A 19,466-nucleotide genomic window follows, 5' to 3' on the forward strand; every position below is an offset into this window, starting at 1 on the left:
ATTATTACGAGCCTATGTCTACCACAATTAACTACATATTTCCTTTTATTAATGTATCATTTGAAATTGATTCTTTTTTTGATTGAGTTTTTTTTTTTTTTACTAACCCAAAGGCGATATCAACATATAGTGCCACTATGTACGCTTAGAACTGTAAATAATATATTACTACTATCGTATTAATGTCCAAACATCAATAATTTGGTAAAACCTTATCAAAGTTCCTAATCGGATTGTTATGAACATTTCAGAAGTTGCTATATTGGTTCGATTATTTTCGACTGATGCGCTTATCAACGATCAACGTTTATTTTTATAGAAAGTAGGTAATAGTTGTTTCTGCTTTATCATTCAAGCTACCTACCACCTAGAGGGGTGATGTTATTTACAGAATCTTATACCTTTAAACGAGCAATTCTTGTATATATATAATCTGAATCTCGGAAACGGCTCCAACGATTTTCATAAAATCCACAGATTCGGTAGAATCTGGCGCCAAGTTCCGTTCAAAAATCCCGTTGTAAACGGAGCGCCAGACTACCGACTGTGTTTACTGTGAGCAGAACAGTTTTTTGAGGTTGCGAAATTTTATTTAATTCTACGGTACTTCTGGTTCCTAAATTGTATATTATATCAATCACTCACAACTTTATTTTACTGATATTAACTAGTTATATCAATTACAACAATTAATCTACTTGAAATTATTAATTTTATCATCACAAACTATGGCTCGCTCAAAAATTTCGATCCTGACTTTTTTCGATGTAAAAAGTGACATGCCACAGACTATAAATATTCGAGAATGGTAATCTACGGCCGCCAGGGTGCGCTGGAATTATTCCTATTTGTAATGGATTTTATGACCTGGTAACTGAGACCTTTAAGTCATGTCTTATTTTAATTTATATTCATATTTTTATGAAAAATGATATTATGGAGTGAAATGAAATGTGATATTATGGAGTGAAATGAAATGAAGATGATTAATTTGAGACATTAATCAAATGGGATGAAATGAAATGAGATGAGATGATATGGAATGAAATATAATCTCAGTAAAATGGTGGTGGTCATTTACTAAGATCTCAGTGGACTTTTTGGAGGAAACCGAGAAGTTACGTACAGCGGCTTTGTTTAATTTTCCCACATTTGTGCACTTTCACAGATATTAAACAGTTAATAAACCATTATTATTACACATTTAAACCCGAAGAAACACTAAATAGACAAATTAAAACAAATCACACAACTTCACACCTCGCGTTCCCGCCAAAAAGTCATTATTCCTACATAAACTGTAGCTTCAAGGGGATAGTTTGCAGTTCTTATTGAACGGTTTATACATTAAATAACGTTAATGTTGTTACTGTTAGTATTTTAGTTTAAGTACTGCCGAAGCAAGTACTGTTGTTACTGTTGGAGAAACAATTTTGTTTTGTAATGTAATACCGAAATACTTTACGAGATGGCGTTACAAAAAATCCCTTCCCAAAACTATAAAACCGTTGTGATTGTCTACGAATAATAAATAATATAATAACTAATATTTATTCGTAGGTGATTGTTTAAGATGCTATGAATATTTCGGTTTTGATTTCATCAAAATAACTTGAACTTTACTATTGAATTCCGAAGAAAATTCTAATTAAGGCTGAGTTAAGTTCAGCTTTTTATTTAAGCCTCTTACTGTAGTTTTTAAATTACATTTATGCGGATTGATGTTTCAAGGCTTTCAGATTTTAATTTTAAATCCTGAAATAATTAAGAACAGCGTCATCTACCCTTTACATTTGAAACAAAATTTAATTCGGTTTAAATTTGTAAAAGTTGATGTTGATTATTATTACACTGTAACGCAGCGTTCCGTTTCGCGGGGCAACAGCAGCCAAAGGGAATGTGACTCAGGTCCGTGCCGCGACGACCCACCCCGCGCTACCCGCGCCCGCGCATCTGTTGCATCATTCGCACCCCCAATTAGTGCGCGCCAGACTTTGAAGCGGAATACATGCGTCCCCGGTCGATACCGGAACTGACAACCCGAGAGTCTCATGCCAGTCGGGCACCGAACATTAAACTGGCTCATTCCGATAGAGGCACCCGTCACGTGCGGACGTGCTCATCGACCACTCGATCGCCCGGTCTTTGTTCGCCCGGCTTTTGTTAGCCCGGCCATTGTTCGCGCGGCCTGTGTTCGTGGTACATCTGCCGACTAAGTGCTCTTCCCGGAAGTTTTTATTTGTTTTGTTTCCTTTTGTTGTTTCTGTGTTCGTGGTACATCTGCCGACAAACTGTTTTCCTGGAAGTGTTTAATTGTTCTGTTTATTTTTGTTATTTCCGTTTTGTTGTGTTTTTTCTTTGTCCTGTAGTAATCGTGCCGCATCGCCACCTGTGTTCAATAGAACCGCTCAGGTCCGAGAAGTTGGGGCCTCGCCGCAAGGCGAGTGTTTTCAAGACCCGGGGCCGCCCCACCTGGGCACTCAGCGATCATGGACGCTGTATTCGCGGAGTTCCTCCGACTTCGACACCCACAGCTCGCCTCAGAGTTTCTGGCCTTCAAGGCCGATCACACCGCGAGCCCTCTCGTGGACTCCGCCGAGACCGCTGCTCCTGCGTCGCCTGTACCTGCGTGCAAAGCTTCTGCATCGAGCACCGCAGCCTCCGTCGTGCCTGCCGTTCCCGCGTCGCCTATACTGGCGAGTAAAACTGCTGCGTCGTCCGCCGTGGCCACCGTTCCAGCAGCGCGATCATCCGCAGCCTCCGTCGTGCCCTCCAAAACACCTGCTCGTAGGTCACCTGCGCCCGCCTCCTCGTCCTCCGACTCTGACTCGGAGATGGAGGTCGACCTCGCTCCCGCCTCATCGACGGATGGATTCACCCTGGTACAAAAAGGTAAGAAGCGTGTCGCGGAGTCTCGAGCTCCCGCGGCCGCTAAAATTAGCAAAGCCGCGAACGCGTCGCGCCCCCGCCCTTAGACTCCCGTTGCGCCTCCAGCCCGTGCCACTCCGTCGCCGCGTCCGGTGGCACAAAATAAAACCCAGACCCCTCCCCCGGTAATCCTCCAAGAGAAGGCAGCTTGGGATCGAGTTTCCCTGGCCCTTAAGGCCAAAAATATCAACTTCACGAATGCCCGTAACCTCGCGAACGGCATTCAAATTAAGGTTCGAACACCCGACGACCATAGGGCCCTCTCTTCTTACCTCCGTAAGGAGCGTATAAGTTTCCACACGTATACGCTCCAGGAGGAGCGCGAACTCCGTGCCGTCATACGTGGCATCCCTAAAGAGTTAGATGCCGAGCTAGTCAAGGCCGACCTTCTCGAACAAGGCCTACCGGTTAACTCCGTACACCGCATGCACACAGGTCGCGGAAGGGAGCCATATAACATGGTTCTCGTCGCCCTCCAGCCTACCCCCGAGGGTAAGCAAATATTCAACATCCGAACGGTCTGTAGCCTTTCCGGAATCGCCGTCGAAACCCCACACAAGAAAGGCACACCTAGCCAGTGCCATAATTGCCAATTATACGGGCATTCTTCCCGTAACTGTCACGCGCGCCCCCGATGCGTCAAGTGTTTAGGAGATCACGCCACGGCCCTCTGCACTCGCGATCAAAAAACCGCGACGGAACCGCCTAGCTGCGTCCTGTGTCGTACACAGGGTCACCCCGCAAATTACCGCGGATGCCCCCGAGCCCCGAAAATAAATCGCCGCGTCGCCCGCCAAAACCGCCTCCGAGCTTCCGGCCCAGACATCAAAGCCTCGGCACCCTCTGTGTCGCAGGCTAAGCCAGCGTTCGTTCCGGCGCCGGTGCCCAGTGTCTCCGCTTGGGCGAAACCGCTGCCGTACTCGAACACGGTTACAACTCCCTCCTCCGCGATTCGTCCCGCCCCCGCAACTCGTCCCTCTCCCGCGACTTGCCCTCCGACCGCGTCCGACAATCTCGCTTTAGCGATCGACTTCTTTCAGTCGATCAACTTTGAGCGCGTTAACGCTTTGGGCGATGCCATTCGCGCTGCCTCCACTGCACATCACTTTATCGCCGTTGTGCAAGAATACGCCGACGTATACGCGTCATTAAATACGTACGTCCTCCCCTCACTCCGCCGGTAATCAATGGCGTATATAAGTAGAATAAAGCCCCTATCCGTAACGATAGGATTTTTTAACGCTTACGGTCTCGCAAATCAACGTGATCAGGTTTCTGACTTTTTGCGTGACCATCAAATTGATATCTTTTTAGTGCAGGAGACCCTACTTAAGCCCGCGCGCCGTGACCCTAAAATCGCGAACTATAACATGGTCAGGAACGACAGGCTCTCTGCTCGTGGTGGTGGTACCGTCATTTACTTTAGAAGAGCCCTGCATTGCGTCCCGCTTGATCCTCCCGCGCTCGCTAATATCGAAGCATCAGTGTGCCGAATCTCACTGACGGGACACGCGCCGATCGTTATCGCGTCCGTTTATCTTCCACCGGATAAGATCGTTCTAAGCAGTGATATCGAGGCGCTGCTCGGCATGGGGAGCTCTGTCATTCTGGCGGGCGACCTAAATTGTAAACACATCAGGTGGAACTCACACACCACAACCCCGAATGGCAGGCGGCTTGACGCGTTAGTCGATGATCTCGCCTTCGATATCGTTGCTCCGCTAACACCGACTCACTACCCGCTAAATATAGCGCATCGCCCGGATATACTCGACATAGCGTTATTAAAAAACGTAACTCTGAGCTTACACTCGATCGAAGTAGTTTCAGAGTTAGATTTAGACCACCGTCCTGTCGTTATGAAGCTCGGTCGCGCTCCCGACTCCGTTCCCGTCACGAGGACTGTGGTGGATTGGCACACGCTGGGCATCAGCCTGGCTGAATCTGATCCACCATCGCTCCCGTTTAACCCGGACTCTATCCCGTCTCCTCAGGATACCGCTGAAGCCATAGACATCTTAACGTCACACATCACCTCAACATTAGATAGATCATCGAAACAAGTTGTAGCGGAGGACTTCCTTCACCGCTTCAAATTGTCCGACGATATTAGGGAACTCCTTAGAGCTAAGAACGCCTCGATACGCGCCTACGACAGGTATCCTACCGCGGAAAATCGTATTCGAATGCGTGCCCTACAACGCGACGTAAAGTCTCGCATCGCCGAAGTCCGACATGCCAGATGGTCTGATTTCTTAGAAGGACTCGCGCCCTCCCAAAGGTCTTACTACCGCTTAGCTCGTACTCTCAAATCGGATACGGTAGTAACTATGCCCCCCCTCGTAGGCCCCTCAGGCCGACTCGCGGCGTTTGATGATGACGAAAAAGCAGAGTTGCTGGCCGATACATTGCAAACCCAGTGCACGCCCAGCACTCAATCCGTGGACCCTGTTCATGTAGAATTAGTAGACAGTGAGGTAGAACGCAGAGTCTCCTTGCCACCCTCGGATGCGTTACCACCCGTCACCCCGATGGAAGTTCAAGACTTGATCAAAGACCTACGTCCTCGCAAGGCTCCCGGTTCCGACGGTATATCCAACCGCGTTATTAAACTTCTACCCGTCCAACTCATCGTGATGTTGGCATCTATTTTCAATGCCGCTATGGCGAACTGTATCTTTCCCGCGGTGTGGAAAGAAGCGGACGTTATCGGCATACATAAACCCGGTAAACCAAAAAATCATCCGACGAGCTACCGCCCGATTAGCCTCCTCATGTCTCTAGGCAAACTGTATGAGCGTCTGCTCTACAAACGCCTCAGAGACTTCGTCTCATCCAAGGGCATTCTCATCGATGAACAATTCGGATTCCGTACAAATCACTCATGCGTTCAACAGGTGCACCGCCTCACGGAGCACATTCTTGTGGGCTTAATCGACCAAAACCGTTATACACGGGAGCTCTCTTCTTCGATGTCGCAAAAGCGTTCGACAAAGTCTGGCACAACGGTTTGATTTTCAAACTATTCAACATGGGTGTGCCGGATAGTCTCGTGCTCATCATACGGGACTTCTTGTCGAACCGCTCTTTTCGATATCGAGTCGAGGGAACCCGCTCCTCCCCACGACCTCTCACAGCTGGAGTCCCGCAAGGCTCTGTCCTTTCACCCCTCCTATTTAGCTTATTCGTTAACGATATTCCCCGGTCGCCGCCGACCCATTTAGCTTTATTCGCCGACGACACGACTGTTTACTATTCCAGTAGAAACAAGTCCCTAATCGCGAAGAAGCTTCAGAGCGCAGCCCTAGCCCTAGGACAGTGGTTCCGAAAATGGCGCATAGACATCAACCCAGCGAAAAGTACTGCGGTGCTATTTCAGAGGGGAAGCTCCACACGGCTTTCCTCCCGTATTAGGAGGAGGAATCTCACACCCCCGATTACTCTCTTTAGTCAATCCATACCCTGGGCCAGGAAGGTCAAGTACCTGGGCGTTACCCTGGATGCATCGATGACATTCCGCCCGCATATAAAATCAGTCCGTGACCGTGCCGCGTTTATTCTCGGTAGACTCTACCCCATGATCTGTAAGCGGAGTAAAATGTCCCTTCGGAACAAGGTGACACTTTACAAAACTTGCATAAGGCCCGTCATGACTTACGCGAGTGTGGTGTTCGCTCACGCGGCCCGCACACACATAGACACCCTTCAATCTCTACAATCCCGCTTTTGCAGGTTAGCCGTCGGAGCTCCGTGGTTCGTGAGGAACGTTGACCTACACGACGACCTGGGCCTCGAATCTATACAGAAATACATGAAGTCAGCGTTGGAACGGTACTTCGATAAGGCTATGCGTCATAATAATCGCCTTATCGTAGCCGCCGCTGACTACTACCCGAATCCTGATCATGCAGGAGCCAGTCACCGTCGACGCCCTAGACACGTCCTTACGGATCCATCAGATCCAATAACCTTTGCACTAGACGCCTTCAGCTCTAGGAGCAGGCTTAGGGACCTCGGTAACCGTACTCGTCGAACTCGACAAAGAGTTCGCCGTGCAACCTAACCCATGAATCAGCTCGCTGAGTTTCTCGCCGGATCTTCTCAGCGGGTCGCGATTCCGATCCGGTAGTAGATTCATTCGCGAAGCAGCTACTCTTGAGTTGTTAGGTCTCCTTCGGAGGCGCTCGGGCAGCTGTTAGCAAATCCCACCCCTCCTGGCTGAGCCTTTGCTCGCCCACCTGTCCTGGTGAAACTGGAAAGGTCTCCGGGCCACCAGTAATCCTTCAATCATAAAAAAAAAAAAAAATTAAACTGGCAGCCCAAGCGCGGGCCCTTTAACTAGTATTTCGGAGTGAATCTACGTAATTACGACACGTACTCGTCGTCAGTCACGGCGTCAATCCGATTTTCAAGACGTTGAAGAAGAAATTGGTTCAACCGCGGGACCGACGCCAACATTTACCGCAAACAACATGGCGTCATTACAAGAAAGTCAAATGGCAGCATTCGAACGCCTACTCGACCGAGTTTTTGAGCATAAAACTCAACTCGAATCATCAGCAACACCGACGTCGGAGCCGACATCGCCGCCTTCCTCGACGCCCGCTCACCATTCTGGGAACTTCGCGTCATGCAGGGCGCCGTTCAGCGGAGCGCCCGGCGACTCACTCGACGGTTTCCTTGACGCGGTCGAATCATACAAAGATTGTGCTGACGTAGGACACGCCATCGCGTTACGAAGACTCTCGATGTTACTAACCGGAAATGCAGCCGTGTGGTGGCAAGGCGTTAAAGCTAACATCACTTCCTGGGACGACGCTTTATCATCGTTACGAAGCGCTTTCGGTGATTGCAGACCGCCCCATCGAGTCTACTTAGAGCTCTTCAAAATGTCGCAAGGACAAAGAGAGAAGACGGAGATCTTCGTTGCCAGAGCACGAGCCCTACTAGCTCGACTCCCACCTGGTGACCTTAGTGAGAAAGTTCAAATTGATATGCTTTACGGCCTTCTACACCGTCGTGTTCGTAAAAGATTAAGAAGAGACGAAATAACTTCATACGACACGTTATTAAAGAAAACGCGCCATATCGAGGACTCCATCTACGAGACCAGTCCGCCTGAATTTATTCATCATCCTCAGCGAGCGACGCCACGTTCATCGGGTAGTACCGTAGGCGAAGTTCCCGCCGGTGCTTCGACTTCGCAGCATACATACGCGCGGATGACGCCGCGGAAAATATTCAACTCGGGCGCCGCTGGCGGCCCGCCACGCGACGACAGCGCTGCGCCGAGCACCGTTCGAGTCCCCGCGCCTCGCTACACGAACACTGATAATGTATCATCTACGTCGATTGTTAAAAGACTGTTCTGTGTTTATTGCAAAAAGTACGGACATATTCGTGATGAGTGTTTAAAATTAGCGTCAAAAACGAAATTCGACAACGAAAATACGCAAGCTGTATCCTCGTGTTACGGGTGTGGTACCAAAGGTGTTACTCGGTCTCAGTGTACAAAGTGGAACGCAAGTTATTACGCCGTCGACGCTGCACGGACCCGATCAGTCACATCCGATTTACCTATTGGTAAAGTAAATACACAGCTGTCAAGTTCAGTGAACTCTATTCATCGCGACAGCTCGTTGCATACAGCTTGCACTTCAGACACCGTAAAGTCGTCCATTTATATTAATAATCGTAAACAATGTTTTGTTGATAATGAAAATAATTATTATCCTACCGATTTTAAGGCGATTCATCCTCCGCGCTTTTTCGGTACTGATAACAAGGTTAGACTTCAAAATTATTCTAGACTTAATCATAATATAAACAATAATATTAGTTCTAGGAATAGGCCCCTGATGCGTTACTCGAGTGGTACCGAACCAAAACATAGTTATTCCGAGGTACCAAGTGGCCGCGATAGGGTGACCATGATGAACGAAAATAGGGTGACCATGGAAAACGTCGGACATTTTTCGACGATTAATTCTAATGTGAAAAGTGTTGCCCAGAGTAACTCTACTGAGCACCAGGTTAGGTTAAGACCAATTTTAAGTGTTCAAATTTTAGGTATACGAGGTAATGCTTTGTTGGATACGGGAGCTAAGAGTAGCGTTGCCGGTGCGTTGCTTTATGAATTGCTGTTAAAGCATAACCATCCGTGTGAGGAAACCAGGCGTCGGGTGAGGCTTGCAGACGGTTCCGCGCGCACCCGCCGAGTTTTGCTCACTACTCTCAGTAAGGATAAGTCCCGAAAGGTCAGTAACCCTTGAATTTACTGTTTTTCCAGATGCTCAAAATAATGAAACTTTGCTTGGCATGGATTTTTGGTGGCGGCAGGTATTGTGCTTGACTTTGCTTCATCCACTTGGCATTTTTCGGGAAAACGGGTTACCTATCCAATTGAATATGAGTGCCCTAAGCCATGCATGTTTGCTTCTACTGCTGACTTCCTGCGTGATGATAAGGGTTCTATGCTTGGCTCCGATGAACGGCAGCAGCTATCACATTTATAGCAGCAGAATGGAGACATCTTTAGGGTGGGGGGAGCCCCAACCCTTTACGCCGAGCACCACATTGATACCGGTGATCATCCGCCTATATCGGTACCGCCGTATAGGCTCACTCCTGTGCTTCAACAGCGAGGAGAGGTTCTCGCAATCGATTTGTTCGGGCCACTGCCAGAAGGAGAGCAGGGGGAGCGATGGGTACTCCTGGTAGAGGATGTAGCTACAAGATGGGTAGAACTCTACGCACTTGTTGATGCCACCGCCGTGGCTTGCTCCCGAGTCCTACTGGAAGAGTATTTCCTTCGTTATGGCTTGCTTATGCGTCTAGGGGTGTAACACGTAAGTTCATGCCACGACGGGATGGCCCGTATCGCGTAGTAAAGATAGTTAGTCCTACAACGTACTTCATAGCAGACTTGTCAAACAATGTCATCGGCAAGTATCACACCGCGGATTTAACCCACTCTCCGTCAAATTCAAGTACGGATCCAATTATGCCAAAGAGGCAGAGAGGAAGGCCGCGTCTTCAGACTAACAGTCCCAAGTTGGACTCGGGACGCGTTCCCGACTTGGAGGGGGAGTATGTAACGCAGCGTTCCGTTTCGCGGGGCAACAGCAGCCAAAGAGAATGTGACTCAGGTCCGTGCCGCGACGACCCACCCCGCGCTACCCGCGCCCGCGCATCTGTTGCATCATTCGCACCCCCAATTAGTGCGCGCCAGACTTTGAAGCGGAATACACGCGTCCCCGGTCGATACCGGAACTGACAACCCGAGAGTCTCATGCCAGTCGGGCACCTAACATTAAAACACTAATTAATTGAGCGTTTCATTAGCTTTTAAGCTGAGTGACTATTTATAATTTATTTTATTAAGTAATAAATGAGCGAAAAATAATACTTAACAAAAAGATATGAAATCCGAACAAAAACAGTTTCACTGTAAAAAATTGCGCCAAGTCCACGTTTATAAAACTCATCTCAATAACATTTGCACTTTACAAAAAAAAGAAGACTTCAATAGCTTTCATTCTCTACAAAAATATGTGAAATACAAAAAAATACCAAGAAACCGTCATAAAGATGAAAAAATAAAAAAAAAAATGTTGAAAATTTAAAAATAAAAAAATAAAAATTTTATCGTACTTGGCGCGCGTCATTGAGTACCCCAAAATTTTCGGAAGAATTTCAACCCGAGAAAAAAACCATTTTGCTTTAATATACAGTGAAAGCTGAAAAAGTTACCCAGGTTGTCTTTTTCGCTCTTGTTAGCGTTTTATGAGAAATTGAGACAGAACTACGGTAATTTTCAACAACTCTCACTATATACCTATGGGCTATTATATGCCAAATCGACCACTTTTGCGTTCGACCCCTTTAGATTCAGCTGAAACTTTATTATTCTTTTCTACCCTTTGAAAAACATTTTTGAGAATTTTTTCAAATATTTTGAAGCCAACGTATACATACGTATCGACTCGTATAAGCGAACACGAGAGGGTGTTTAGTTCAAATCATAAAAGATGAGTGGGAAATGAAAAAAATTCAAATAACATACGTATGAGATGTCGATTTTACTTAACTTTTGTAAAACTTATTATGAAATAATAATTCATTAATTACATTTATGCATTTCATAGGTTGACCTACTTATAAATTTCTAAACATTGAAAGGATGTTCATTTATCCTGAAAAATTTGGGGTACCCAATGACGCGCGCCAAGTACGATAAAATTTTTATTTTTTATTTTTAAATTTTCAACATTTTTTTTTTTATTTTTTCATCTTTATGACGGTTTCTTGGTATTTTTTTGTATTTCACATATTTTTGTAGAGAATGAAAGCTATTGAAGTCTTCTTTTTTTGTAAAGTGCAAATGTTATTGAGATGAGTTTTATAAACGTGGACTTGGCGCAATTTTTACAGTGAAACTGTTTTTGTTCGGATTTAGTATACAGGGGATTTTGGGGCGATAAATCGATCTAGCTACGATTTATTTTCAGAAAATTTTGTTTTATTCGTGTTTTCAATAATCAACTCTTCCCGACATCTATTGGCGAATAATAATACTATTTTTCTTAATTGTAGGCAACTAACCGCTTTAAAGACACAACAAGACGGCGTTATCAAAAAAAAAAAACGAGCAAAGCTCGGTCATCATCTAGTATGTATTTAAGCGTGTATTCGTAGACTTACCCGGATCGGCGGCGAGCTGCCTATAAACGGAGAGGGCGACGTCGTCTTCGGTAACAAAGTCCCAGAGTCCGTCGCAAGCAATCACAACGAAGTCTTCGTCGCCGTCGAGGTCCACTGTCGCGATCTCGGGCCGCGCCGTCACGTACGGCTTGTATTGTGCGTCGCCTACAAAAAAAAGCAACCATTCACAGTTTAAAAGGACAAAAACATACAATTGACGACTTACAATAGACCCCGGGTGGAAACAAATTAGGACACTTCAGCAAAAACCTTGAGAGTTATTTGTGGTCCTTATTAAAAATTGACAAATTACATTTTTTCTGTTCTATTGAATACCGTATTGGCAATTCGTATGATTAGAAATTATTTTACTACATGTTTGAAAAACGGATTACGATGGTAAATCAAATCCGACCGTAAAAATCATGATCATATATAATAGTTTGGGACTCGTAATCGACCTAATCATTAACTTTATATCTGCAAATTCTTAAGCCGATTGACACTTCACTCTGATAGACGTGCCCTACGTTATCGCCCGCGTTAAAACTTTATTTAGAAGGTATGAAACCCGCATTTCACTCTGGGCCATAAGTCAAGTCCCATTGCAATGGGTACTGTGGCAGTTTTGCTCTGCCTTCCCTATTAGGTTTTCATAAACTCTATCCAGAATGGTGGTTCTTGATGAACGCCTATATCGCAAAAAGAGTATTAAAGTAAAGAAAATGAAAGTTTAAATTAAAATATAAATTTAAAGTCCATCGAACTATTATACTAATTAATCTAAGGAGAAGTTGTTTTACAGAATTGTTTGAAAAAACAAATTGGTACAGGATTGGTATCGATTTAACAGGGCCCATATTAGACTAATCTGGCATGAAACTTTGCGGATAGGTAGGTGTCGCTGTCGGGAAGGGAGCTGGAACTAAACGTCGAACCTAATCTCCCTTGGAACGCGATATCGATGAGTTCTAATCTCTCAATAGAAGAGGGAAGCTCACTGAGCGAAAATGTCAATATTGGATTGTAACTATTGTCGCCCTTTGGATTTATATGCGTTACGAGGGATGGCACTTTGATTTCGATCAGAATTGAGACCAATAATTCTTAAATTATGACGAATCATTTTCAGAATAAAAAACAGAGAAATCTAACAGTCACAGCTTTACTAACAGCAACACATAAACACACACACATTATACTCATTCTGTGTTATATTTACATTTTCAAATACCGTAGAGTTAAATGGGATTTTTAAGAGGAATTTTCAGTTTCGACGTCTGTCGTTGCTTCCGCCTTTCTGTCTTCCCCCAAACAAAAAAAAATTTACACCATACATAAAAATATCGATAAAAGTCGTAATTTCAAGGCGACCCTAAAATGCAACGAACGCGTGTCCAAGTGATCGATATAGTTCGTGCAAGTTGGGGTTGTAGCAACAGGAGGGTTGAAGTAGAGGAGGGTGCCCGGCGACTCACAGGCGCCCAACGCGCGCACCTCAACACAATTGAGTTGTAAATGAATGCACTGCTGCTATTGTTTTAACTAGGTACACTAACGCACGTGGGATGTAATATTCATAAGCCGTAATGAAGCCCGGTTGATTTCGTCCAGTGGAACTATTGATGATATGCAACAACCAGGTGTGAAGAATAGTCAATGAAAACTAAGCGGTTGAATTTGTATTGTTTCAATGGAGTTGGCTACAGTCAACATGTGAATATTTTCATATGACACTGATATATCATGTTTAAGTCTCACTGGCATTGATATAACTGCCTCCCATGTCCGGTGTTTAGACTACAGTGTGGCCTCATCACCCATTTTTTTTCCTACCTATGCTTATAGACTTGAGAGGCTATATAAGCGTTACCCTAGCGTGTAGGTGAGCTCTCGGGGCTCAAACCGGAAGTGTTGCTAACACTGGCTCTAGCAAGAGCCGTGCTTCGCAGAAACTACAACCCAATCGGAAACGCGACCCACTGAGAAGATCCGACGAGAAACTCAGTGGGCTGTGTCTGTGGGAGAGCACTCATGATAACTTTAAGAACTTAGAAGAAGAAAAGTACGAAAATGTGGCGGGTGGGCATTTTATATATACACGTATTGTATTGGTATGATCAAGTAACCGCTCTAACTGGGTTGCCAGTCGCAACCGCCATTCGAGCAGCTGAGGACCGGACGAGATGGAAACAGCTCACGAGACAGGCAACGGTCAAGTTTCAGGGACACGACCTTCAGCAATGAAGAAAGCGACGAAGAAGAAGAATATATTTTCAATAGAGCAATTTCTCTATCACAGTAGTCTTTACACTGGTAACACTTTACTGGTGGTAGGACCTCTTGTGAGTCCGCACGGGTAGCTACCCGGGTAGGTTTGCAGGGTGGGATCAACGTTGTAACTATACTGAGACCTTAGAACTCATATCTCAAGGTGATGGCGGTATGTAATAAGTAAAAAACAAAAAAAAAAAAAACACCTTTGATTGACAGGTAGAGAATGTCTTAGGCATTAAGTCCGCCTCTGTACTCTTGTGCAAAAGTTAAATAAATAATTTAAAGTTACTACAACAACTGGGTTGCAATACTCAATAGCTGCAGAGGCTGGAGTCAGATATTCGTATATTTTAACAGTCGAAGATATTCCATCTATCCGTGTCCATTGGCTTCTTCTTTTTTGTTTATTACTTTATAACTTCTAAGCTTTTAAACTCATTATTCCGGTATAATAGTAATAACAAAGGATCTACAAATTTAAGTTATGAACCAGAGAGTGACACAAGCAAATTTATCTCGCAAATTTATTCATTATTATTATTATCAAGCAAATTTATCTCGAGAAAATGCAATTGTGTCTTGTGAACAGTATAATTCAAAGATAAAAAACCCGCTAAAACGTTAAATTAGTGGTACATATATTATTATTAGGGATAGATCCACTGCAAAATATATAGCAATATGAATAGTGCCTTTTTATTATTTCTGGTAATTATAGCAGAAGTAAAAAATAAAAAAATCTGCCTCAAAAAAAAAAGGTGCTATTTTCACCATGAATATCGCAAAAAACCTAAACGAGATCATAAACGTGACGTTTACGGTAAATATGAAACGCCCAGCGTGATATCCAGACGCAGCATCAGTCCCTGCGAGGGCGGACACAACAAACAGTTTAATGATCGGCACACGACATCAATAAAGTAAGTAGCGCCGTGAAAAATGACCGTGCACCCGCGCTCTCTCCCAATAACAATATAACGACCGATTAACTTCACTTTTAAGCGTCCGGGGTTCTCGGTAACGCAGATTTTTATTCAATTATTGTACAATTTTTAATAAGATTGTTCTATAAAAGGAATGCCAGTTTTTGTTTTATCCTTATTATCGTATCTTCTTGTTTCTCCATTGAAATCAAATATTTCTAATCAAACGATGTGTATCTACTGTCTTTCGTGTCGTTAAAGATAAAATTTATGCAAATTATTCACTTTTTACGCGGTTTCTTTATTTGAATTTTTTTTAAGCATTTACATAAATAAAAACATCTACCATATTTTATGTGTAAACCAAATTAAAGTCAAAGATTTAAGTTAAATTTGTTAAAATACACATATAATGTCGGTTGTTTTAAAATAAAAATAAAAATTGTATTTTTTACACAGGTATTTTCAGTCTTTGTGGTACTGGTACACCTTCGTGCTCTAATTCGTGGTGGTTAGAATATAATGAAGAAAAACACATTTATCAAAATTTGTAGTCACCTGGGTCTACTCTGAGAATCATCATTTCGTTAATGCCGACGCTGGACTGTTTGTCACAGCCGTCCTGCCTATCTCAATTGCTATTATAACAATACGTTAATTGACCGTTAATTGACTGACCAACAAATTTGGAACTCATGTTTCAAAATATATACCAACGTTGAAGTATCAACTGAAGTCGTCGTGGCCTAAAGCCACGAGCCACGGCCTAAAGACGACCGGTGCATTCGTATGTAGCGATGCATCGGTGTTCGTATCCCGCAGGCGGGTACCAATTATTCTGATGAAATACGTACTCAACAAACGTTCACGATTGACTTCCACGGTGAAGGAATAACATCGTGTGATAAAAATCAAACCCGCAAAATTATAATTTACGTAATCACTGATGGTAGGACCTCTTGTGAATCCGCACGGGTAGGTACCACCACCCCGCTTATTTCTGCCATGAAGCAGTAATGCGTTTCGGTTTGAAGGATGGGGCAGCCGTTGTAACTATACTGAGACCTTAGAACTTATATCTCAAGGTGGGTGGCGCATTTACGTTGTAGATGTCTATGGGCTCCAGTAACCACTCAACACCAGGTGGGCTGTGAGCTCGTCCACCCATCTAAGCAATAAAAAAAAACTCAGTAGATAAGAGTGAGCGGTGGAAACTTTAATATCCTATTCCTGTCTACGTACTGTAAACGGGCAAACAACTTATTCAAAAACATGAACAGTGTAATGCAAAGATTAAAAACGTTCGTCGTAAATGCTAAGTCGCAAAGATGACAGGGTAATAGACATGAAGCGTCCCAGTGAAATTTTTATGTCGTTCCATCAAACGTCAAACGTCAATAAAAAAAAAAGTCACGTGCCGTGCACCTCAATCTTGTAATGCGCCTCGGGAACATTTCGCACACAACATTCGAGTTCTTGAAGTACCTACTTGATATTTGTTCTGGTGCGTTTTTTAACGCTCCACAAAAACCGAATGGTGACAATGGAGTTTTTATGTTTTCCTTGGAAACTCTTCCTTGTCAATTTTTTTTTTCTTGGAACCAAATAGGTCAGCTATTTCTTTATTTCAGTAGGTTATGTTTTATAATACCAAAATTATTTAAATTTACTCTAAATTTTCACTGGTCACTGAGTAGATAGTGACTAACTATTACAAAAACAAAATCAAATGATCTCTCATTTGACGTAAAGATTACTATTCACTATAATATAAATTGTAAAATGAATAAGTAAATACGAGATGATATCGTAAGTGTTGTTGGTGACGTTGGCAACAGCTCGAATCGCCTCAATCAAAAGTCGACGAGAGCTCGGCAGCAAGGCCGACCGAGATTGGTAACAGCTTCGAACATACCCTAACACTAGTACTTCAAATATGTACTACAATTTTTTTTTCCGGACAGGACCGAACTTCATACGAGGAGTCCGCGTCTAGGGAGCACGCGGGGTATGTGTATGCAGTCTGTTAGGAGCAGACCGCAAGCTTAGGATATTTTAGGATAAGTTCGATCGAGACGTCCGATCTCCGCCCGAGGTCAGAACCCGGGGCTTCCCGCGGTCAACACTACAACCAGACTCGCGACTCCACTTCGAGAACTTCGAGGCGATCATCGACAACTAACGACGCTGGTCTCCGCGGCACGGCGTGTCAGGCCGCCCTGACGATGCCGTTGGTATTCCAGGATACCCCGCTGGGTCAGAATCAGCCTGCCGGGTCGGAATACAATACGCCGCCGACCGAATTGTTCTTCCACAGTACATCTGACAACGATAGCAACGACGGCAATGCAAATCGCACGGCGGAAACCAGCCGCCGACGCATCACTCCATCCTCTTGATGCAAGCGCTCTAAAGTGGCTCTAGAGTGCAGCGCAGCCTTGACCCCTCAGGTCACGCTGTGACCATTGCCGAGTGGAGATTTCTCACAGGGACCGCAGCTGGACGCGCCCACCTCCGACCCCCGGCTTGGCGGCGGCGGAACGGCACCGAGAGGGAAGAAGAGCTTTCTCTCTCCTGTTCCGCCATCTCCTGGGAGATGATAAGACTCACAAAAGTCGCGCATCTCGCTCTGTAAAAGCGGGGCAGTATGCGAGCGCATGCTCCGCCGTATTCTCATCTTCTCATCATAGCCGCTGCAATGTTGGCATTCCAACGTCGGTTCCCTCCGGGCGACGAGGTTGCAGATAACGGCCGAAACAGCCGTGTCCCGTAAGTACCTGCGTCACTCATAAGGTGACACGTCCTCAATTGCGATTCACCCAGACCTAGAGGCAGTGGCGGATCGCCTCGACGGTTCGTCACAATTGGAGCCACCGCGTTCGTACTACCGCCGCGCCGGGACGCGGGTCTCCCTGTAACGGAGATGGCATCACCACGCGCAATCCGCGACGAGCGCCTCCGCCTCCAGGTCCCAGGTAAGCGCCCGGCGAGGTACATACCCCAACATTATTTGAATTATGACCTAAGAATTTATGTAGGAAAATACGATGCAGATCATGCGACTTCACACAGAAGAGAAGTTACAGTATTAGTAATATTTTTCTGATTCATAGCCGGACACATAATTATCGTTCAGACTCTCTGGACACACATAGCCTGTAACGTCGCTCTGAAAAACATACGATAGGAATTTTCTATCACAAGCACAACATGACTGAACTGTTTGCTCTCAATAAATCATTGGTGTATTCTTAGTGAAATGAAAGTATAAAATACCCTTAAACAGCGAATTTCGGCCTGAAGGCATCTCCATACTCTTAGCGCAGTAGGTAAATGATTATATTTATGTACCCTCGTTTATCTACTTTTTGTGCGCATGCTACAGTACATAAAAGTGGCGCTATGGAGAAGCAAATTATGGCGATACAAAGCTTAGTTTTAATATCGTAACCGCTATATTAACTTACCAATGGCCCTGGAAACTGCCAATTGACCGTTGACTCGCCACGTGCCCCAGTAGATTACTGTCCCTCCGCTTGTCTCTATACGATCTCTTTCGTCCTGTATCCAAAATTTATTTATTTATTTAACCACGATTTTCTGAGTTTTCTCTAGTCTATCTAAGTATCTCTAAAATTTCCAATAAACAACAAACTATGAGAAATATACTGAAATAGAAAAACATTAGAAAGATAATGTTGCAACTCTCAGTATAAGATCACCCAGGTCTCAAGATTTCTTAACATAACTAGAAGTAGTACTATAAAATATTGGGAGGGCTATAATTAAATAATAATATGCAGAATAGGTTTTTTAAGGGTATGGTTTTTGTGAGGACAGCATCAATATTGTAAAATAACCTTCTTCTTCAACATGTGTCCACCCAATGCTGAGTGTAGACCTCTTCATATGCACTCCATTCGTTTCGATCTTTTGCCTTTCACATTCTGTTCTTACCAGCTATTTGCCCCGGGTAAAATAAAATAAATAATACACTAAACTAACCTAACTATTTTGTATATAAAAAACGACTTTAAGACAAAGTTGTTCTAGAATCTTTCTATCCGTCTTGGAACCAGAAATCATAATGGCTGGACTGCATGAACATCATAACGACGAACCTATTTTATATTAGAAAACACATTTTTTTAATGCCATCCTAATCCATTTGGTTGCTCAATTATTTTAAGCTCAACGATTTGTGAAAATATTACTCATATTGTTAAAGAAACAAATCGAGTCAATCAAGCCAAATCAAGTTTCTGATACCCTCAAAAACGTTATGATAATATTTTAATATAATAATTGAATGTTGTTGCTAACGAACCTGTCGTCCCGGTTTGTGCGGGCGCACGAGCTGCATGAGCCGCATGCGCTTGGCGAGCAGCGCCAGCGAGTCGCCCGCCCAGGCCGCCAGCAGCTGCGACCCGCGCAGGCACACCGCCACCGCCGTGCTGCCACCGTTCGCTCGCTGTGCAAACAAACCCTCGCGTCATACATACGATACGATACTTGTTTGAACTTCTTCCAGATTCATCATCAGAATCTTGAAATTTTTTTATTGCTTATATGGATGGACGAGCTCACACCCCACCTGGTGTTAGGCGGTAGCTGAAGCCCATAGACATCTACAAC

The 19,466-nt window shown here is 44.4% G+C and overlaps 1 protein-coding gene and 1 pseudogene across 1 annotated transcript in view; one reads left to right on the plus strand and one right to left on the minus strand.

The window, feature by feature from the left end:
- The window catches only part of LOC114248883 (uncharacterized), a 90,259-nt gene that overhangs the window by 53,722 nt on the left and 17,071 nt on the right, over positions 1–19,466 (minus strand). The window contains exons 5-7 of the mRNA XM_028182311.2: positions 19,159–19,302; positions 18,299–18,392; positions 11,632–11,796 (exon numbers count right to left, since the gene is read on the minus strand). Coding sequence (XP_028038112.2) covers positions 11,632–11,796; positions 18,299–18,392; positions 19,159–19,302 — 403 coding nt within the window. The remainder of the gene's footprint in view (positions 1–11,631; positions 11,797–18,298; positions 18,393–19,158; positions 19,303–19,466) is intronic.
- LOC149502140 (activity-regulated cytoskeleton associated protein 2-like) lies at positions 7,237–8,440 on the plus strand (annotated as a pseudogene).

This window comes from Bombyx mandarina, chromosome 10 (assembly GCF_030267445.1).
Source record: "Bombyx mandarina strain Sakado chromosome 10, ASM3026744v2".
NCBI classification, from domain to species: domain Eukaryota; kingdom Metazoa; phylum Arthropoda; class Insecta; order Lepidoptera; family Bombycidae; genus Bombyx; species Bombyx mandarina.